The sequence below is a fragment of the Aquarana catesbeiana genome, linkage group LG02, assembly GCF_042186555.1.
Source record: "Aquarana catesbeiana isolate 2022-GZ linkage group LG02, ASM4218655v1, whole genome shotgun sequence".
NCBI classification, from domain to species: Eukaryota; Metazoa; Chordata; class Amphibia; order Anura; family Ranidae; genus Aquarana; species Aquarana catesbeiana.
In genome coordinates, this window is record NC_133325.1 from 764,900,570 (window position 1) to 764,924,366 (window position 23,797).

The 23,797-nt window shown below is 42.1% G+C and overlaps 1 protein-coding gene across 1 annotated transcript in view; it reads left to right on the forward strand.

Moving 5' to 3' along the window:
• LOC141129299 (bromodomain and WD repeat-containing protein 1-like) overlaps window positions 1-23,797 on the forward strand; it is a 189,139-nt gene that overhangs the window by 96,453 nt on the left and 68,889 nt on the right. Inside the window, exons 13-20 of the mRNA XM_073617246.1 lie at window positions 1,923-2,024; window positions 4,929-5,079; window positions 8,494-8,628; window positions 13,205-13,333; window positions 17,146-17,371; window positions 18,023-18,205; window positions 18,326-18,488; window positions 23,232-23,322. Coding sequence (XP_073473347.1) covers window positions 1,923-2,024; window positions 4,929-5,079; window positions 8,494-8,628; window positions 13,205-13,333; window positions 17,146-17,371; window positions 18,023-18,205; window positions 18,326-18,488; window positions 23,232-23,322 — 1,180 coding nt within the window. The remainder of the gene's footprint in view (window positions 1-1,922; window positions 2,025-4,928; window positions 5,080-8,493; window positions 8,629-13,204; window positions 13,334-17,145; window positions 17,372-18,022; window positions 18,206-18,325; window positions 18,489-23,231; window positions 23,323-23,797) is intronic.

Here is a 23,797-nt window from a genome sequence, read left to right on the forward strand (position 1 = left end):
CTGAACCAATAAAATGATGCAATAGGAACATTGTAAAGTGTAAAAAGAGCTAAGAATAAATTGGCTGCATTGATTTTGAGAAAAGCCTCCAATTTTAAATCCATTTTAAGCTTTTCTTTTAGAATGATCATCTGAAAAGAATGAGGCCATTTCTCTATCGTGTTAAATGGGAAATTCCCACTTATATTTCAGGTTGTAACAACTAGGACAGACTGCGATCTCAAAATAATGAAGCCGCCTTCAAATTAGATGTTCATTGAACTCCAGTCTATACCTGTTTATAAACCCAAGGGCACTTAAATATCACTGTAAATACATGGAATAAGAAGCACAAGAAATTGTATGAAAATTTCCCTAATGTAAACGTTTAAGCCCAGTTAAAGTTTTGGCAAAAACATTTCACTTGAGGCTGCATCAAATTTATGCTTATTTCTATCTTTAGAATGGAGCCCCTGTTTTGGTCTAAAACTCCTTTCCTCGGGCTGCAGAGAAATGCCACTTTCAGTTTAATCTCTGTGTCTGTTTGACACATTCCCTATTAAAAGAGAAGTATGGGAATTTTTTTTTTCCCCCCATAATCCTACTTACCTAGGTGGATGCAGCATCTGTCCCCCGCCGCCTCTTCACTGAGAACCATGTGATCAAACACCACCGATGGCTCGGTTCTCTCAGCTCCCCGAGCAGAGAGCTGCTGCCTGTCAATCAGCAGCTCTCCTCCTCCACGCTCACTGGAGAGCTGAACTGTGGAGTGGCAGGGAGCGGCCGTCTCAGTTGCTTGCTGAGATGGCCATCAGTCCAGCCACCTGGCGGATCCAGACTCCCAGAGTCGTGGTGCCTGAACTGACATTGGTGACGTCAGCAGAGAGCAGGCTGCAGACCACTCTCTGCTAAAAAAAACGGGTCACAAAAGTGCAAAACGAATTGCACTCCTGTGACCTGTAGGAGAAGACAGCCAAACAAGCTCAGGCTGGACTTCTCTAAGTCGGAGCTAGAACTCTGCAATTGGCAATGCTCACACTCCATGCTTGTTGTGGAGCTGAAACTCTAACTTGGTGATGTGGGGGGGGTATGTTTTTCTGATACCCAAAGATCGCTGCTCTTAACCTTGGTACACATAGATCGAAATTTGGCCAGTTCAGCAGGGACTGGCTGAATTTCGATCTGTGTGTAGCCGTCTCTGTTAGAAGCTGATCAGGACTGCTGGAAAACCTTGTTAGATCAGCGTCTTGCAGCCAATAGACTGCAGCACTGATCAATGTATTCTGATATCGGAAAGTCCCCACTGTCAGAATACATACTGTGGGGTGGGGATTTCTGCACCTACATTGCTTGTGTGGATGAAGGAATCTTTTAGTTTTTTTTTATTTAATTTTTTTATTTTTTTTTCTTCATTTTGGATAAAGTAATGGAGGGTTATAATAACAGTCAGATTTTTTTTTTCCGCCATCTCTGTTCCATTTCGGAGATTTCCTTCCCTATAACCAAACAGGAAGTGAGAGGAAATTACTGCAGATTAAGGGAATCCCTTGGGGACCCCCAGGTCACCAGAACTAGTGTCCCCATTGGACGATTCCCCTCTATTACTTTTGGGGACAACCAAAAATCTTAGATTCCTTTTTTTTTTTTTTTTTTTAAATGGTAAACCGGACAAATAGAGAGAGGGCACAGACCACAATAAAGATTGACAGTGTTCTAATCCTTCTCCATTCTATCCAAAAAAATAAAGTTTTGCCCTTCGTTATACTTCATCACTGAGAGCATCGATCCTTCTCTTCAACCAGGGAAAGAGGAGTTTGGTGCTTCATAAGGATGATTTGAAAATGATGAAACTTGAATTAGCAACTTTAACTAATTTTTATGCTTTTTTTTTTCTTCACTTTTAACGTGATAATCTGATAGGCGTGTTTTTTTTTTTTTTTAAGGTTCGTCAGTGGAAGCAAAGATGGAACAGCTCAGATATGGAGCTTGAAACAACAGGAATGGCACAGTATTACGCTTGATATGAGTGTAAATGTGGATGACAGGTATGCGATTAAGGTTGAGGTAACATAAATAATAATTCCTGTGATCTCATCAATCCTACTGAATAAACTATAAAGTTACCCATAGACCATATGTGGCCCACAGTCGTCGTGATCGTTGTGTGGCCCCTGCAGTCCCTCAGAACCTTTGTCTGAAAACATTCTGTGCTATATATAGGCGGTCCTATAGTTACAAACATACGACTTACAAACGACTCCTACTTACAAACGGAGGGAGACAACTGGTGAGGAAATCTACCCCTAGGAAGGGAAATTCACTCCTGTAAGCGTTATTATGGGAAAAAGGTGTCTCCATTGAAGCTTTATCACCAGTCCAAATTTCCACAGCAACTTAAAATTTTCATAATCCAATTGCCATTGGGACAGAAAGTGAGATGAAATCTTCTGAACAGGGGCACAGGCAGCAAAACAAACATTATAGGGGTGTAAACCCTTCCCTGTGCTATCCAAAAAGCTTAAAAATAGATTTTTGGCTGGAGCTATACTTTAAAAATTTACCTGTTCCGGCTTACATACAGATTCAACTTAAGAACAAACCTACAGTCCCTATCTTGTTTGTAACCCAGGGACCGTGTATATATATATATATATATATATATATATATATATATATATATATATATATATATATATATATATTTCTCAAGTCAGAAGTGTGGACATTTACAGGTGCATCTCAAAATTAGAATATCATCAAAAAGTTTATTTCAGTAGTTCAATTCAAAAAGTGAAACTCATATATTTTATATAGATTCATTACACACAGAGTAATATATTTCAAGCATTTCTTTCTTTTAATTTTGATTATGGTTTACAGCCAGTGAAACCCCAAAATTCAGTATCTCAGAAAATATTGCAGAAGACCAATAAAAGGATTTTTTCATTTTCATTTTTAATACAGAAATGTTGGCTTACTGAAAAGTATGTCCAGTATAGTATACCTTGAGGCGATTCAGTTCGCATTTGCTGTGCTTTACAAATCATTCATTCATTCATTCAGTATGCAGTCAATACTTGGCTGGGGCTCCTTTTGCATGATTTATGACATCAATGCGGCGTGGTATGGAAGCGATCCATCTGTGGCACTGCTGAGGTGTTGTGGAAGCCCAGGTTGCTTTGATAGTGACCTTCAGCTTGTCTGCATTGTTGGGTCTGGTGTCTCTCATCTTCCTCTTGACAATACCTCACAGATTCTCTATGGGGTTTAGGTCAGGCGAGTTTGCTGGCCAGTCAAGAACAGTGATACCATGATCGTTAAACCAGGTATTGGTACTTTTGGGTAGTGGGCAGGTGCCAAGTCCTGCTGGAAAATGAAATCAGAATCTCCATAAAGCTGGTCAGCAGAAAGAAGCATGAAGTGCTCTAAAATTTCCTGGTAGAGGGCTGTGCTAACTTTGGACTTGATAAAACACAGTGGACCAACACCAGCAGATGACATGGCTCCCCAAATAATCAGACTGTGGAAAAAGTTTGCATTACAATCTAGGTCCGAGAGTCTGGAGGAAGAGTGGAGAGGCACAAAGTCCAAGTTGCATGAGGTCCAGTGTGATGTTTCCACAGTCCGTGATTTGTGGAGCTTCTACAATGCAGGAAAACTAAGGGTAGAAACTCTTCCGTGGAAATGTAACAACCAATCATGGTGATGCCGTGGTAGGGTCAGCTAGCCATTTAGACCACACTCTCCTATTTTGCAGGGCAACCCTGATTTAGCATAGGTATCTTTTTATATAGTGGAAGCTTATTATTCACTAAGCTTTTCCAGAAGGAAATTGATGGGAAGGGTGGTTTTTTTCAAGTGTCACTTAATAGCATTCCTGGCATAGAAGAGAAGACTGACCAGTGTCCTCTCAGCTACAGTGGGAATCTGGTTCCCCACCAAACCCAATAAGCAGATCTCCATAGTTGGAGGTACCCGGATTAATGACACCGTATTAATTTATAGACAACACATCAGTCCAGAACCCAGTGATGACATGGCAAGTCCAGAAAATATTGGAGAAATCTCCCGAGGATTGACCACATCTCCAATACTCTGGGGAATGTGAACAATTTATTTTATTTAGTCTAGAGGGAGTCAAGTAGGCCGTATGTACCACCTTAGATTTTATAAGTCTGTCTTTCAGGGAGACTAATGTGTGGAAAGTCCCAAATATTACGCCAGCATCCTCATCCAGGTGTTGGATGTCACACTACCACTTGGCCCTAAGAGCATCTAGGGTAGGTAGGGATATTGAGAGTGAGAGGTGGGCTTCTCCGTACATTCAGTCCTTGGCACTCATTCAAGGGCTGATTGTGTCACTACGAGGGAGGCCTGTGGAATTTGGTTGGAAAAGGCAAGGGACAGCAGCAGATATCAAAAAATGTATGTAGTAGGAACATTAAAGTCAGATGATAGGTGTGTGAGGGGTTTCAATGAAGCATCCGTTACCACTTGAGAAATGTACTTTGTTGTATTTGGTTCATGCTCCCGGTTTGGACAGCATATAGAAATGGGATAAGGAGGGGTTCAATCAGTGTGGAGTATTGGGTGAGACTGCTTGATCCCGGAAGTCTTCTTTTGAATCACTTTAATCTATTATGCAGAGATACGCTTGGCACATTTGACCAGTAGCCAGTTAGCCCCTGGGTGTGTTTTAGTTCGAGAGAAAAAAAAAGAGTAACCAGAACACTTGCAGAAATCCATTCCGAACAAAAAGAACATGCAGCATGTGTTCCTGGTGGAAAATTAACCCCCAAAAGCTCTACTATTGACACCCTTTTTCTTCTGGAAGTTGGCTTTCTCTTTAATAAACTGTAATTTGCCCAGAAGCAAGCTTTTGACTGAATGAAAGTACTTTTGCTTTCTTGAGTTGTTACTATTTTGTTCAAACCTATTTTTATTTTTAGATACCAATGCAGCGATATTCCACAATATTCTAAGCCAAAAGTCCTTATGATTGCATGGGATCTTACCGACAACTTTGTGGTGACTGCGTGTAGTGCCCACCTGCTAAAGGTCTGGGATTCTCATACTGGCAGCCTGCTGCATGTTTTGAAGGTGAGTCTCAGGCCATCGCACTCGGAAATGGTTTTTTATTTGTTTTAAAGATCTTCACTAAAGCACAGTTTGTAGCCAACATTGGCAGTTTGCTTCAAAGGGTAACTCCACTTTTGTGGGGAAAAAAATTGGCAAATAAAGAATTAATATAGCGCATACAGTTGTTACACAAGTCAAATTGTAATTGAATGTTATTAAAAACCACCTTTCTTTTTCAATCTGCAGTGCTGTATTTTCTGTAAAATGCAATATGGCTACTTGGCTGCCTTCTGTACACAGGGTGGTGTACAGAACGCCCCCTAGATATGTCATTTACTGCTTGTGTGATTGGCTTACTGATTTTCCCAGAAGTCTGCACTAAGGTACAAGTCAGATTTTGAACATTTTCCTGCAACAAAAATGTTATCTTTGAGATACTCCCAAAGGGAAAATCATGTTTAAAGGGATGCAGACCCTGACACTTTCCTCATTAGAGCCCTGCAGATGCAGCAGCTGACCATTATAAAATCACTCACATACAGATTTAGTATGGACACAGACAAACAGCTATTTCTCCAGAATAACAAAAGGTGGGAATCTGCTTCAAAGTTTGTTAAAATCCCTGAGGGAAATTTTTTTCCCAACAAGAGTTATTCTTCAAACTCAATCTAGTGTAAAAAAAGCACTGCTCCAATCCCTTTGTATGAAAGATCAGATGCTGGCCCTTCCCGTGAGCACATCTCACCCTTCATAATTCTCCATGTGTTTGGGCCACACACTGTAAATGTTAACTGCAGCAGTAAAGTAAAAAAAAAAAAAAAGCTTTAGCTTAGTCTCCTCCCATAGTACACCCCCCAGATGTGTTTCACCTGGATAGGGCTTAGTTGTAGAGGTCCTCTATGATTTATGATAAACAGATGAAACACATCGGGTTGGGGGGGGTTACTACGGGAGAAGACTAAGCTGAAGCTGGTTTTTGAACTTGACTGGTGCAGTTAACATTTACAGTGTGGGGGACCCAGTCAAATGCATGAAGTTTGCTTTATAATGTTGAATAGGGATAACTTTCTGTGCAGTAGCTGTTATTGCCATCCTTATATCTCTACCTGGCCAGGTCCATGTGAGCTGTCGCTACTCTGCTTCAAAATGGTTTCTCTCTGAGCTGCCCTTGTATGAGCTGCACACATTTGTAAGGATACTGGGTACCTGACTAGCAGTTCATCTGTGTATTTGAAGTGCTGCTGTCACAGCAACCTTGTGAAATCCCAGCGTATTATTTTCAAGGAGCTACTAACTTGCTAACAAATCAAATGTTAAAGCAGAGTTCCACCCAAAACTGGAACTTCCGCTCATTTGTCTCCTCTCCCCCTCCCGTGCCACAATTGGCACCTTTCGGGGGGGAGGGGGGACAGGATACCTGTCAAAGTCAGGTATCCTGTTCCCACTTCTGGGAGGCTGGGCCTTCGCCACGTGACATCACCGCGGGCGTCCCTCCTCGTCCCTCCTCGTCCCTCCTCGTCCCTCCTCGTCCCTCCTCGTCCCTCCTCGTCCCTCCTCGTCCCTCCTCGTCCCTCCTCGTCCCTCCTCGTCCCTCCTCGTCCCTCCTACTCTTCCTGTCGCCGGGCCAGTAGGAGAGAGGAGCGGGGCCTCGCGCTTGCGAAGTAGGGTTCTAGGCATGAAGCCGTAAGGCTACACTGCCAGGTTCCCTTACCCGCAGTGGCAACGGCAGCACTCGACAGCTGATGGAAACATCAGCTGCTGTACCGACATCACGGAACTCCAGAACAGGCAAGTGTCCTATTGTTAAAAGCCAGCAGCTGCAGTATGTGTTGCTGCTGGCTTTAAATTTTTTTTCTTTTTTTTTTTTTGGGCTAAACACCGCTTTAACAAACTAGAGATACATTGTAATTGCTCATCAGGGTTGGATCTGAATTATTGCTGAATAGTAAACACAGCAGTCTTGTATAATTGAAAGTTTACAAGCTATTCTCTCATTGCCAAGAAAGGAGGTCATGACTTGCATCAACTGATGTGTGACAGCTCTTCATATGAAAAATTTGTATGAATTTATCTGCAATAGAACAGCTCACTGATTACTTCAGCCGCTGGTTAACCATGCTATAGAATGTCCTTGATAGGTGACACGTTGAGGTTGATTTACTAAAACTGGAGAGTGCAGCTCTGCATAGAAAACCATCGACTTCCAGGTTTTATTGTCAAAGCTTAAAGAGTAACGCCAGTTTTGTGGGGCAAAAAAAACGGCAAATAAAAAAAAATTAATATAGCATATACAATTACGACGCAAGTCATATTGTATTTGAATGTTATTAAAAATGACCTTTCCTTTTCAATCTGCAGCCGCTGTCATTTTCCGAAAAATGCAATATGGCTACCTGGAGTTCTGTACACAGAATGTGTACTGAACACACCCCAGACACATTTCCTGCTTGTGTGATTGGCTCACCAATCCCAGAAGTCTGCCTAAGATACAAGTCAGATTTCAGGCATGCCTTGCAACAAAAATGTACCTTTTGGTGAGATACTTAATAGGAACATGTCTAAAGGGATGCAGGCCCTGCAGCTTTCCCCATTAGTGCTCTGCAGCTGCACAGCTGATAGATAATTATGAAACCACTCCCATTAGAACCACTCAGCACGGAGGAACGAATAGAGATTTCTTCAGAAGAACAAAAGGTAGGAATCTGCAACAAAGGTTGCTATAATCCTTGCAATGTACATAGATCACCCAGAGGGGAATGTTTTTTTTTTTCCCAACAAAAGTGGAGTTACGTTTTAATAGAAGAAGCTGAAGTTAGAAAAGTTTGTCTACCATGCACATCTGCACCAGATTCTGCACTCTCCAGTAAATCAACCGCATTGTGTGGGTGGGCCTTGGTGAATGCCTTGCAGAATTGAAATGCTTCTCTCCTACCTTTTTTTTTTTTTTTTTTTTTTTTTTTTTCTGTAATCTTTTGAATATGGTGTACTAGGTTATTTGTTTTATAAATAAAGCGTGTCCTGCTGCCCACTTTAATAAGGGTCAGTGTCCAATGTCTCATTAAAACCACATTCTCTGAAGCAGGGTTACCCCATTGCACCTTTTTACTACATAAAAGCAGTGGCAATAGTGGAGTAGAAATTGGTGGCACGCTGATGCCATCTACGATGTAAAACCATTTTTAATATATTAAATAGAGGAATCTCAACATAAAGTCTCCCCTGTCATCCTCCCACTCCTGACATGTTTCACCCCACAAAGGGCTTGATCATGGAGAAAAGCAAATTGTGGACTTCCATTGTTACTATAAATCTTAGTGATGTAATTTGCAACAACCATTGGGAATTTATATTTGTGGGCTGACAGCTGGATTGACCACTGCTGCTTGAACTCTTATTAAAATTTTTCTAGTTTCATCTGTTATTGTTTACATACAGGGTCATGAAAATGACATTTTTGTCTTGGAGCCTCATCCGTTTGATCACAGGGTGATGTTATCTGCAGGGTATGACGGAAACCTCTTCTTATGGGACATTATTAATGGTGTTCAAGTAACGCATAGCTTCAATGCAGTAAGTTCTTTATGAAAATTATTTTAAAAGTTTGGATGAGAGAACTTGTTACAATGAAACATTTGAAGAAAAAGCTATGTGTGTTAACTTTTAGGGTCTGCATCGATGGGCTTGTGTTATTGGAATGGGTTTAATTTTTAAAGATGTTAACTGATATACTCATTTCTGGATGTTAGATCTTTTAGACTGTTCAGGTCATCCCTTCTTATGTATTCTCATCTAGAAGCTTATGTACAGTGCCTTGAAAAAGTATTCCCACCCCGTGAAATTTTCCACATTTTGTCATGTCACAACCAAAACTATTTTATTGGGATTTTATGTGATAGACCAACACAAAGTGGTACATAATTGTGAAGTGGAAGGAAAATAATGTTTTTCAAAACCTTCTTTCAAATATCTAAAAAGTATGCATTTGTATTCAGCCCCCCTGAGTCAATACTTTGTAGAACCCCCTTTCGCTGCAATTACAGCTACAAGTCTTTTTGGGGATGTCTCTACCAGCTTTGCACATCTAGTGAGTGACATTTTTGCCCATTCTTCTTTGCAAAAAAGCTCAAGCTCTGTCAGATTGGATGGAAAGCGTCTGTGAACAGCAATTTTCAAGTCTTGCCACAGATTATCAATTGGATTTAGGTCTAGACTTTGGGCCATTCTAACACATGAATATGCTTTGATCGAAACCATTCCATTGTAGCTCTGGCTGTATGTTTAGGGTCGTTGTCCTGCTGGATGGTGTGTTCAGGGTGATGTGCAGTGTTATTTTTCTGCCACACATAGCGTTTTGCTTTTAGGCCAAAAAATTCAATTTTGGTCTCAACTGACCAGAGCACCTTCTTCCACATGTTTGCTGTGTCCCCCACATGGCTTATTGAAAACTGCAAACGGGACTTCTTATGGCGCTTTTTCCAACAATGGCTTTTTTCTTGCCACTCTTCCATAAAGGCCAGGTTTGTGGAGAGCACGACTAATAGTTGTCCTGTGGACAGATTCTCCCACCTGAGCTGTGGATCTCTGCAGCTCCTCCAGAGTTACCATGGGCCTCTTGGCTGCTTCTCTGATTAATGCTCTCTTTGCCCTGCCTGTCAGTTTAGGTGGACGGCCATGTCTTGGTAGGTTTGCAGTTGTGTTTTTTTTTTTTTTTTTTCGGATGGTGGATTGAACAGTGCTCCATGAGATGGGATTTTTTTTTTATAATCTAACCCTGTTTTCAACTTCTCCACAACTTTATCCATGACATGTCTGGTGTGTTCCTTGGCCTTCATGAAGCTGTTTGTTCACAAAGGTTCTCTAACAAATCCTTGAGGACTTCACAGAACAGCTGTGTTTATACTGAGATTAAATTACACACAAGTGGACTGTATTTACTAATTAGCTGACTTCTAAAGGCAATTGGTTCCTCTAGGTTTTAGTTGGGGGTATCGGAGTAAAGGGGGCTGAATACAGATACATGACACACTTTTCACATATTTACTTGTAAAAAAAAAATTTAAACCATTTATCATTTTCCTTCCACTCACAATTATTTGCTACTTTGTGTTGGTCTATCACATAAAATCCCAATAGAATACATTTACATTTTTTGATTGTAACATGACAAAATGTGGAAAATTTCAAGGGGTATGAATACTTTTTCGAGGCACTGGGTGTTTAGGATCTGTAATTGTGCGTATGAAAAGCATGGATAAAGATCTTGCGTTTTTGTGATGGTTACAGTACATTTACACTGTCAATATATTCAGTGCATTCAAAGTACTTTTGATATGTACTGCGGGGAACAGTTCACACTCCTTGGAACAGGGTTTATGCACGACACCAGTTCTAGTGTTGTGCATCCACCTCCCTCCCTCTGCGAATCTGTTCACAAAGCACAGCATAGACGTCATTGTTGTACTTTGTTACTGACACAGGAGAGTGAGCAGGGCAGAGAAATGACACTGGAAATCCTCATTCATAGACTCCATGCCAATGCAGCAGCTAGCAAGAAGTACGACTCCCCACTGTACATGTTAGCCGCACTCAGAGGAGCTTAGAAAGGTCTGAAATGATAACAAATTGATAGTGTCAATAAAAGTATTAAAGCGTTTAACCAAAAAAAAAAAAAAAAAAATGTATCTTGCTCTTTTAAAGCATGTTATATGACACAGTGCTTGTCCTGTGTCATTTGGCCCCCGTAACATCTAAAAAACTTGTCTGATCCTGACAGTTTCTCCCCACCCCTCTGTAAACCGACCACGGTGTATCATGGCTGCTGAGACCAGACACTGTGGTCAGTTTACGTGCCTTCATCATCAGCAGCCTGCGATCTGCTCCTGTGTTGTCCTCCCCGTCCCCTCTGTGTGTGAGCCGCCCCTCCCCCCCTCTTGCTGCTCTCATAACACTAACCTGTATACACCATCAGCAATGCCTCCTATTGCAGTTATCCCCCTCTGTGAATGATATGTAAATGCTGTAAATACCTCCCATTTAAGAGCTAAGATTGTGATCACATGAGCAGTCAGCTCTCTCCTGCTTCCCTCCAGCAGAGGAATCCCAGCCCCGCCCGCTGCATCCCTGAGGAGAAAAGGAGAAAGCTGGCTGGTCATGTGATTGCAATCTCAGCAGTGAAATTGGGTATTTGCAGCCAGTGGTGGTTTGTGCTCAAAATTTTTGGAGGGTGCAAACAAACTGAAAAATACTGACACCCCCCCCCCCCCCCATATCAATTGCAGCCACTTGTGCCCAGCCATACGCAGCCAGGCGTGTCCCCCGGCTCGGTTGTTGCTTCACTTACACACCGCCCCCCTGCAGCCCTACGGCGGCACTTACCAAGTGACGGGGCTTCCTCCTCTTCTTCTGTAGTGGCGGGAAGCAGGGGGCTGCGGCTCCTGTGTCTGCTCAGCTCCTCAGGCTTCCTTCGCCGTGTCTCCTCTTGCACGTTAGGCATCCAATAGGATCACCTAATGCTTTGGCCAATTGGGAGACAGGTCTCACTGACCTGCCTGCTGATTGGCAGAGAAGAACGTTGGTGTGAAAATTAGGGAAAATTAATTAGCTATGTCACGCAACAGGGTGGGATCGGGACGCAGCCGCAACGTCAAATGGTTCCTCGGGCTCGGCAGTTTGAACGGTAAGCCCGAGAAATGCTGGCGGGAGGGGCATGCTCGGAAGGCTTTCACAAGAGAGTCAGCTACGGGCTGAAAAAAACAATACCAGGGGTTATGGCTTGATAGCTTCAGCCATAACCCCAGTAAACCACTTCAAAGCCACAATGTAAATATATGTGTTGCTGTCTTGAAGTGGTTAACAACACCGTTCCAGTTTAAGGCAGAGTGACAGCATCTGAGCATATCCCATCCTGAACATTTTAATATTTTATCTCCAGTGCTACTCATTCTGTGGTCACCACTGCAAAATTCTCCATTCCTAATCGTATGGGTTGTCCCAAGCACTGTCACATGAAGAAGTGATGACATTGCTCCCCTTGTGCGATGACACTAGTTTTTTTTTTTTTTTTTTTTGGTGGCAGCTGTAAGGAGTACATGTGGGGGTCGTTTAAATTGGTTAGGAAGTGGGCTTTACACAGTCAAGTCACTTTGCTTTAAATGTGCAAGGTGACGTATCACAGAGTGCTCCTTAACTCCTTTCCGCTACATGTACACGTATGCGGCCTCACCTGAAGTGGGTCTTCTTCCATGAGGCTACATATATGCATATGTGCCTGTGTTTGGGAGCGCACTGCGCAGCATGCTCCCAACAAGGGAATCGGGCTCTCCATACTAATATAGGAACCGGAAACCAGGTTCACAGTTGGCTGATTGCTGTAATAGCTGCTGATTGGATATTAGTGATCAATCGCTGAAAAAACTCACCCTTGTGTATGTTTTCTCTTCTGAATAAACAAAAGTGTGTGTGTGTGTGTGTGTGTGTGTAAAAATAAATGAAGAAAAAAAATAAAGAAAAATAACTAGATCATGCTTTGATCTACTGTAGGTCAGGGTTAGAGTTTGGGTCTGGGTCAGTATATTTTAGGTAGGATTTAAAACAAGTAATTTTTAGATTTGTGTGGGTGTGTTTTAGGTAGGATTAAAAAGCAAATTGTGCACGGTTTCTGAGCCCTACTATGGGTACAAACAAAAATAACATTTATTATCACTGAGATTGTCTGGAGTCAGAACATTTATTTTGAGTTGTTTTTTTGGTGGTAGGTTATGTTAGTAGCAAGAAAAATACAAATACGTTTAAAAAATAATACTTTTAATTTTTGCTATTTTTGGGCGTTTTCCTTAGGAAAAAAAAACAGGAGATATTCATTACCATTTGCCACCAAATGAAAGTCCAATTTGTCCTGATACACCTGGGTACACTAAGTACTTTAGTAAAAATTGTGTTTAGGTAATTTTTTGTATTACCCTCCATCATGAAGGGGTAAGCACAGCATGCTTGCATACTGAAGAGTTGTGGAAGCATTCAGTGTGAAATTGTTTCTTAGATTTTAACTCTGGCTTTAGCATAATTGAGAAGTACTGCTGTTGGAATTGGTATTATTATAACCACCCTTGCGAAATAAATGACTCTCTTCTGTATTTTTCAATCCAAGATTGAAGGGCAAGGTCACGGTGCCATTTTGGACTGCAAACTATCCAACAATGGGCAGCACGTGGCGGGTACAGATTCCCATGGACATCTACTGATTTTTGGCTTTGGCAGCAGTAAAGCATATGATAAGGTAGGTCTGATTAATCTAAAGTCGATCTGCAGTAGGAAGAATTGGAAAATAAGCATTAAAACACATACTAGGGACACAGCTAACATGCTCATCCTGAGAGCATTTTTTATGCCACTGACTAAAGCAAAAAAATGGTTACAATGAGTAACAAATGGACTATTTTTACCACATTATAGTGTTACTAAACCCAGGAAATATAAACTGTTAAATACCTTTTCTCGTCAGCAGTATATAGAAGTCTTGTGGCTTCTATCAGTTCCTGGTAAAGCTTGTAGGTTCATATTGCACTGAGCTGTCCGATCAGGATCCAGGACCCCTGAAGCTCTGTCTGGACCCTGCTGATTGGCCCTGTGTTGATCACATGCACTCTTCCAAGAGAAAAAAACCTCTCTAGCAATACACACCAAATTGAGCATGTGCAGTCTGACTTCAAAGGTTCTGTATTATCCAGACATGTTCTGGAGCCAGTAAAAGAGGATCTGTTGTGCATACAGAATCAAACAGTCTTTTTACACAATGTCGAGGATTAACCCCTTGGGTTCCACAGTGAGTATAACAAGCATGCTTTACTGCATATACAGACTGATTTTACTGTTGTGGGTTTAGTAACACTTGAACTGGGGTTAACAGACAACAGACTGTCATTAACAACTTGCTGACTGCCCCCCGTCAATTGAAGCAGAATGGCATGTCTGCGAAAATTGCCGCAGCTGTACGGCAGGCGCTTTAAGACGTATAGGAGGCGCACACGCCTGCAGCGTCCCAAAGGAGCCGATGCACGTGCCAGCAGCTGTCCGGCGGACACCCGCGATCACTCCTGACAGATCGAGAACGGGGATTTGTGTGTGTAAACACACAAATCCATGTTCTGCCTGGGGTGAGGAGACTGATCAGTTGTTCCTGGTATATAGGAACAACGATCTGTCTCCTCCCCAAGTCAGTCCCATCCCCCCACAGTTAGAACACACAATGAGGGAACATATTAAACCCCTTGATCGCCCCCTAGTGTTAACCCCTTCCATGCCAGTGACATTTATGCAGTAAACAGTGCATTTTTATAGCACTGATCGCTGTATAAATGTCAGTGGTCCCAAAAATGTGTGAAAAGTGTCAGATCTGTCCACCGCAATGTCACAGTCCCGATTAAAAATCGCAGATCACCATTACTAGTATAAAAAAAAAAAAAATGCCATAAATCTAGCTCCTATTTTGTAGACACTATAACTTTTGCGCAAACCAATCAATATGGTTTTACCAAAAATATGTAGAGGAATATATATATCGGCCTAAACTAATGAAGAAATTTTTCTCTTTTTTTTTTTTTTAAATTGCGATATTTAGTATAGCAAAAAGTAAAACATATTTTGTTTTTTTGGGGTTTTTTTTCCAAAATTGTCGCTCTTCTTTTGTTTATAGCGCAAAAAGTAAAAATCGCAGAGGTGATCAAATACCACCAAAAGAAACCTCTATTTGTGGGAAAAAAGTTGTTTGTGTACAACGTCGCACGACCTCGCAATTGTCAGTTAAAGTGACGCAGTGCCATATCGCAAAAAATGGCCTGGTCATTAAGGGGGCAAATCCTTCCGGGGCTGAAGTGGTTAATCCCCCAGTCCCTTCTCTTTGTTTCAGGCTATCAGTCCCAACAATAGGCTGTAACTTCCTTCTCCCTTTGTCCACACACATCACTAGGTGGAGGGAAAAAAAAAAAAAAAAACGGCACAGCCTGGGCTCCCTTCAAAGAGCAACTTGCTGCTGTGTGCCTGGGGTAGTGGCCCGGACATTACTGCACTGGTCACTGCTGAGTTTGAAACTGCAGGAAGCTCCCAATAGCCTGAAGTTCTGGTAATATTTTAACTGCAGTCCCTAGGCAAAATCCAAGGAGTTCCCACTTCTGAAATAGGATGGTGGAGAGGTTTTCCCTGGACCAGGAAGATACAGGCATTGAAAAACAATCTTTGCTGGCATTGTGCTTTTAACAAACGCAAATATCATTTGTGACTGGAAAAGAGTTCCTAGAAGGTATCTATATCTTATATCTATGGATATTTTAACAATTGCACAGTGCTGTATTGTGCTGGCCGTTGACAAAAGCAGAAGTTTGGATTTAGGATGTCTATTGACTAAATAGATTGTTAAGCAAACTTTCCAAGCATGCAGGCCTCAAGGTACAACCATGTCTGACCTAAGACTGTGTATAGAGACAGTTACTTAGAACACCTCAGGAGTAATGAACTAAAACAAGAACACAATCTGGCAAGAACTAACATTCAGATATGAAAAGGAGTTGAGTAAAAAAAATAACTGCAGCCCTTCCTTCAGAGATCATAGTTTTTAAAGAAATATTTCCTAAGCTCCCTCTGCTAGCACTGACATCCTCCAAACCTAAAACAACTTATCAGAAGCTCACTGAACACATCAGAACACAACATCACATCCCCATTCAGGCAGAAAATGTCAAACAAATGCCAGGTTTACAGAATCAATACAGAATACAAGCAAATCTCAATTTTGGTATACAAGGTCAAATGTTCAAAATGTCCTACAGGTCTCTTTTGGTGAAAGTGGGCAAACACTACTTTGAAAAAAAAAAAAAAAAGAATCTACACAGATTAACTATCAATCACAACGAAGCTGAGCTCCCAGTAGCGGCTCATTTCTTCAGGAGACACCACAGTCTAAATGACCTTTGTGTTACAATGCTGAATGGAGGTTTTACGTCGCCAAAAGAGCGATTGTAGTGGGAACGCAAATTCATAAATATGTGATTTTTCTGTGAACAATCATCCTAGACAAATCTTTACACACCTTACAAAGGCTCACACCATCTCCACTTACCCCTTAGGTGTGAAGTGTGACTGAACTGTTCCTCCATCTCAGACACTGATCCCTATGTGTATGTCCTAAATTATTTGCAACCGATGCCACTCATGTGTCTAGTTGATAGGTTGTGCTTTTTGTTTCATGCATATAAAATGCATTTTTATCACTTTTCATGTTGCTTAAAAGAGGAGTATGGGAATTAAAAAAAAAAAAAATTTATACTCACCTAGGTGGTAAGTCCGATGCTGCATCTCTACCCCAATGCATCTAGGAGCGAGAACTGAGCGATCACATGACCACTGATCGCTCAGTTCTTAGTCTTCAGTGAGCAGAGATGGGTGACCTCCAGTCACTGTCTCTCTGCTCTGCTCCTCCAGTGCTCATTGGAGTGCCGGGCTGTGGAGGGGGTGGGAGCGGCTGGTTCAGGTGCTTAGCAGCTTGCTGAGAGGCTAAGGCAGCTGCCTTTCGGGTATCTTGGGGATCCCGACATTAAAGTCAGGATCCCTCCAATGTTTAGGCTGGCTGACTGACACCAGTGGACTTTAGCCTGCTGTCAGCTGAATACGGGTCACAGGAGTGCAGAGCTAAGTGCACCCTTGTGACCTATAAGATAAGTAGGGCCAAAAGAGCTTCGCCAATCCTTTGTAAGAATTAAATTGAGGTACGTCCCCAGTAGTTTTATGCATAAAATGCTTTTTTCTTGCTGTTCATATAAATTAAAGAAGAAGCTAGAGTTCTTTGGCGGCTTGCACTGCAATCTTTTAGGTTAGCCAATTCATAGTAATCACCCTTATTCTAAATATCTACAATGTATATTTTTGAACATACATTTGCATTCCAGGTAGAGCTGAAAAGTTTCACTTATGCTCCAGCTTGTGTCAGAATTTGATCAGCTCTGCTTAATCTCTGGGCAATGGAGCCAGAGCTTTGCCAACCCTAATGTAAAATATAAATTGATGTACATTTTGAGTAGTAGATTTCATCTTTTTCAGATTCCAGATCAAATGTTCTTCCACACAGACTACAGACCTCTTTGTCGTGATGCAAATCATTTTGTCCTTGATGAACAAACCCAACAAGCTCCTCACCTCATGCCACCACCATTTCTGGTAGATGTTGATGGAAACCCACATCCAAAAAAGTATCAGCGCCTGGTACCTGGGAGGGAAAATTGTGCAGATGAGCACCTGATTCCTCAACTGGGATACATGGAGACTAGTAAGGCTTTTCCCATTAAAAAAAAAAAAAAAAAAAAAAGTCTTGGTTTATACTATTTAGATTCAGGTGGTTTATACATCTGAGACTTGTTTTGCAGTTGCGCTGCATTTTTAGGATGTTTCCTTTTGAATACTGTTAATCCCGATGGATGATGCATTTTAGAATGTTAGATGAAAGACATTGGGAACATTAATTTAGGCAGGCCATACTTTATGCTATCTTTTTCATTAAACCAGTGGGTTGAACGAAAGAAAATGCTTTGATTTCCCCATCCAGACCTTTGATGTGGATGTGGGAATCCCTCCCACTGAGTATTGTATTCTGACAGCAGTGAGTCTTCCCTGCCATCAGAATACAATGACCAGTGCTACCGGCTGTAGCTGGTGGCACTGATCATTCGGGAAGAACCTGGCTGGTTGTACAGAAGTTGATCGATCGACTTATGTACAACCCTTCTGCCCATACATGAATCGAATTTCAGTCTGTCCTTGCTGAATCGGCTGAATTTTGATCTATGTATGGCCAGCTTTGAAAGTGTGTCATGTGAATGGCCACAGTTTTTTGGACTAAAACTGATCAATGACTTTAAATGAAACCAAGTGCATCCTGCTGAAACATCTTAAAATTGTGGCATGCTTCTCTGTTTAACAGGTGATGGTGAAGTTGTGGAACAAGTAATCAGCCAGCGGACAAACTATGATCAGCAAAACCAAGAGCGGAGCGTCCTGGATGGGATGATCAGACGGCTACAACTCCAGCAGGATCAGAGACGTGTCCTCGAACAAGAGCCTGGCTCCAGCAGACAGGCTGTCTTGGCAGATCCTGCAAGAAGAGGTCAGTTTGATTTTTCATCACATATTGTTTTAACCTTTTTATAACCAATTGAATTGAACTTTACCAGTTCAGCTCTAACAAGCATTTCCTAACTCACAATATGATTGATCTTGTATCCAGACATCATATCTCCTCCAAATATTGGTCTGAGACGCAGTGGGCAAGTGGAGGGTGTCCGTCAGATGCATCACAATTCACCCCGTAGTCAAATCGCCACTGAGAGAGATCTGTTAGCCTGGAAGAGGAGAGTGCTAGTTCCAGAGATACCAAGTAGCATCTTCAGGTATGTTGGTGGAACAATCGTTACATTGTTAACAATCTCTTGCACGACCTAGAGAGCATTATGTGAGAGGTAGGAACTCGAGATAGAGGATTTCAGATTTTAACTTTTATTAAAATAACTACTGATCTGAATGTCAATGTTTAGGTAGTTATTATAGAGTGACAGCACCATGTGACAGTCTCAGAGTTGTTCACCTGCATTGTCACCCTCAAACGCTTTTCCAGTGGAGATTACTGCTGGCTGTGCCTAGGCCTCACATAGCCCAAGCAAGTCCCACTTTGTTTTGTTATCAAGAAACCCACCCTAAGAAATGTCATTCAGTCATTCTGGAAGTGCTTGTAGACCAGGGGCAGGCAACCTTTAAAGAGGTGGAGATCTACCTTAACAACATAGAAGTCAAAGATCACCGAGCACAGTGTCATCTCCTCCCACTTGATTTAAACCTCCTAATTGCCGTACTACTGTGTCCCAATTGCGTACATTGCACGGCAGTCATGGGCTTAAATCGGGTGGCGAGGATACAACATATTGCCTCTTCACCACCTGTCAAACACACTTGGATCACTTTTCAGAGGAGCAGCAGTGCCTGCTGCACTTGTGAATGAGCCGTAGTTGCATTCGGCAGCGGCACCCTTAGGGCTCATTCACATCACTTGAGTCGTAGTTTTACTGCCCCTAATCTGTATCTCCTTTAGCTGCTGAGGCAGCAGCCAAAGGTGTACACATGCTGTAGCAGGAATCAAAACCCATGTTGCTTTTGGTGAGTGTTACTGCCTGCCAATTGCGACCCATTCAAGTAAATGAGGCAACTCTGCAAGTGTCCCGCAACTGCATGCTTCTGCGGGGTCCAAGGGGGTGAGAAAGCAACACAACGCTGCCGGCTTTAACTCCTTGTTTGCTGTACTGCACAAGGTTGCAGGGCACTTGCAGAGTGGCCTCATTCACTTGAATAGGTTATGCTTGGCAGGTGCTACAGCCACCAACCATGACCAGGCATATAACTCCTGCTGTGACGTGTACACCCATGGCCACTGCAACAACGCGTAAAAACATTTCTTAACCATAGGGTTTTACCACCCCCCAAACTGTAAATGAACTGTTTTGAGCCCCGTATAAGGCTGCTTTCACACTGATGTGCTGCAGTTTACCTGCAGTGCATCTGCGACTTTCCTGGGTTAGCTGCACTTTGCCATAGACTTCTCTTAAATCCTGCAGGTGTGGTGCACATTCTGAAAGCGCTCCAAAACTCCTGCATTCAGAAAGTGCACCACACATGCAGGATCTAATAAGTCTATGGCTAAGGGCAGCAAACCCGCAGGTACACTGGGTAAACCACAGCACATCAGTGTGAAAGCAGCCTTATACTATTATGGTCCGTGTATTGCTTCACACTAGTGTTGCCAACCGACAGTATTTTTACTGGCAGCCAGTAAAAAAAACAGGCAATTTTCTCCTGCCAGTAAAAGTAAAAAGTTGCCAGTTTAAAATATGGCTACGACGCTCGGCTTGGTCTGGAGCCAGCTGAGACCATCCGAGTGCCTGCTACAGTGCGTTTGGGCGGCTCTAGCGGAGGCGGTGCCTGAGCATGTCGTGTGATGTCATGGTGCAATGGAGCTAAGCAGAGTGACCAGAGCCTTGTGTGCAGGTCTGTAGTATGGGAGCAATGCAGGCTGGAACTGGGACCGTCGGTGCTCTTTAGACTGGAGGGACCACTTGGTTTGGAGAGAAACTGTCTCTGTGACAGGAGGGAACGTGTTGTGTCAGTGAGGGGTCATCATCATCTGTGCTGCTGCACACTGCTGTCAGTGTCACTGTGAGAGTCAATTTTATGTGTGCCTGCCCATTGTAATATCTTGCCCCCCTGAGTCCTGTCCCTGAGCTACTTACTATATCAAAAATAAAATGAGAAATATGTTGTTTGCCTTATTATCTACCTTAAATCCTATTGCTAATTGCGTATTGTATTTGTTTGTAGCCTAAATACTCTTATTTGCACTTAAAACTGTAATTTTGTAACTTTTGGAAATGTCAGTAAAAACTTGGCTGTGCTAGTAAATTTTGGGTGTGGTGTCAGTACATTTCAATCTGATAGGTTGGCACCACTACTTCACACTGACCTGAAGATCTCTTCTTTCCTGCTGCTGGTACCACTCTGGAGACTACTGTTTGATACTCTGGGATGGCGGGTCAGCGAGCCCAGACCGCAATCCACAGGTTGCTTACCCCCGTTGTAGACTGCATGGGAGCTGCTTCATCCCAGTATGAGAGTATGGCTGTATGCAGCACATGTACAATTGGATAAAAAAAAAAAAGTTAACCGGCCCAGAAGAAGCATTAATTGCAGAAGTGGCATTCAAAGTCTCTTCTATCATAAAAAGTCTGTCTGCATTTTTTGCTAAATATTGTTTAGTTCTTTAAACTGAACTCCAGGCACAAACTGTTTAAATAAATCTCTCAATAGCCACAAAATATACAAACCACTTCGTGTGTACCAAATGTTTTTGCAACCTGTAGCGGAAACCCCTTCCCACATTCCGCTTGAGTGTTTCCATCATATACCGCTTCCCATAAGTTTGAACATAGATATCAGATATTACAGCCCCATATTGCAACCAAGAACGAGGCGAAACTAGCTAAGTTACAAAACTGGAAGACGCTTTATTTTAAACACAGACACATACTTTTATATCCCACAGGAGGACAATCCCCTCCTGATCATATTACCCTAACAATACAAACTGTAACCAGAAACCTAATTACAACAACCAACATATACTATAAACATTATGTTAATTAGCCACCCAGATAACTCAGAGGTCTCATTGCAGATCAGACTTGCCGACTTCAAGCTCAGAAGACACAATACACATTATAATTATAAATGCACAACACCTTCAGATAATAGCAGGAGACCCCAGTAGCAGACTGTCCGGCTCCTATACATTGAACAGAGGCCAATGTGACCAGCTCTCTCAATTAACATGTATAGTTCAGAATCAAACAAACCAGGAATAGTCTTCATATATTTCCTGGGAGAAATTGTGGATAAATATTACTGTTCCATTTTCAAGTAATCCAAACCAGATTCTCAGTGTCCATTAAGTAGTTGTTCATCATTTTCTCAGTCACCCTGTGCCCCTAATAGACACAGTGTGACTTGCACATAAGAGGGGCATGAGGAGCTTGAAGCAAGGGTTTCCCAACCTCTCCAAGGGAAGCGCTGGGTTCCACGGGCCTCCCGTCACACAATCCAATAACCTTGTAACAGACACATGAAAATTGACATCCTCACTGTTCTGCAGAGAGCAGAGCTGTGAGAGGGACTCAGCAGGCCCACCTATTACAGACTGCCTTCAAAAAAACTACAGGGGGGGGGGGGGGGGGGGGTGCAGAAACAAGACCAGTTACCCTGCGCAAGGAAATACAACAGCAGTTATGGGCCTTTAAGGCCTCTTGTACACGGTTACCTAAAAACTCAGCATTTTTAGGCATATAGACATTTTTTTGTTTTTGTTTTTTTTGCTGATCTAAATGCAGCCAATTGTTTTCAATGTGCCTGTACACACAGTAGCATAAACATACGCTGCATATAGATGAGTACAAAAATGATAGAAATCTGAGTTATTAATTTGAAGAGGTTAAAATTCCATTATGGGAGCTTACATTTTTTGCTCCTGTACAATCAAATATGTGCAAAATAAATGCAAGATTTTGGCCAGGAATAAAGATTTTCAAACATTGTTGAGCAAGTACCAGAAAACAGGAAGCTCCTGCACAGAGGCCACATTTCATACTAAATTATGGCACGGTTCTGGAAAAAATGCACAAAGATCCATACCTCCATGTATTTAGATGACATTTGCTTACCCTGGAGTACAGCTTTAGGAAAAAAACAAAATTCAGTTTCTCCTGTACATGCACTGTTGACGTCCTCTGATAAAGCCTGCTGTGGGCAAGAATTAGACTTTCAAAATGGATTTTCCTGGATAATTGCTATTGCCTTCCCCAGTGCATGGAGCGCTTCCTTCTCTGCTTAATAGTCACAGATGTACATGTTTATACAAGGATTGTTTAGCAGTCAAGCAATGCATGAATAACTGGCACCTAGTGTCTGTAGCCACCTTCACACAGGTTGGCATAGTACATCAGTAACTAGTATTCCAATCATATACCAGTTATTGTTCTAATGGCTTAACCTCATAACTGTAACATGACATCTCCTCCACTTCACAATTCCTGCTGGCAGGAGCACAGTGACTCTGTGAAGACAACAATGCATCTAAGGCTTGTCATACACAAGTCAATAGATCGACTTCTTGGGAACGGCCCTTCATAGATCGAAATTCAGCCTGTTCTGCTGAACTGTCCAATTTTCGATCTATATATGGCCAAGTTAAAATAAGGTTATGCAATAAAATTGCAAATGTTTTTTTCAAAAAATTCATTAGCATGTTGATGAAGGGGGTGTTAGAAGGAAGGAACCGAGGAAGGCAACTAATGAGCAGACTAAACTTCCAAATTTAATGGAATCTGACCCAAAGCTTGTTCAAGCCACCTGTGATGGAAGCAGCCATTTCAGCTTCATAGAGGTTGCTGCCCCGTATTTGTTGTACAGCCAATAACAGCATTAGGGGCTTCTGGGACTGATATATTGTTGCTGGGCAGGTTTGTTTTAACATCCTGTGCTACTTTTCCTGGCACTCAGTTTCACTCCTTGTCTGTCTTTTATATCCTGTGTTGCAGATTGGAAGAAGATTACAGAATTGCTAGAGGTGGGCAGGAAAAGCTTGTTTTTGCAAAGCACAAAAGGAAGTTACGAGACTCTTCTCAGGAGGTGAGGAAAAACTTTTTCTGTGCATACTGAATAAAAAAATTAAACAAACAACCTATATGTGATGCTTGCAGTCCTCTATTCTGCTAATTCATCCATCAGACCCAGTTTGTACATTATACTAGGAGAGCCTTTGTACATGGGAGACTTGATGTGATGTGGCGGGTCCATGTTAAAGGGCCACTCTGCTCAGCTGAGTGCTAACTGGCCCTTTTTAAAGTTAATGGCTTTTTCACTGCCCAGTGAGAATCTTTACTTGCCACTGAGGCAGTCTCATTGAACACTGGCATGGCAGATGGTGGGACATAGTCATGAAGTCAAGCACCCAGTTGCAAGGTGAATTTGAATTGTAAAGGAATACAGAATACCATTTCTGGGTAATAAACCAAAATAAGCAATAATCTTGTGATGTGTGCTCTTAGGCAGCACTTTTACATATAAAACCACCCACTGGGTCACTTTAAACACTTTGCTACCT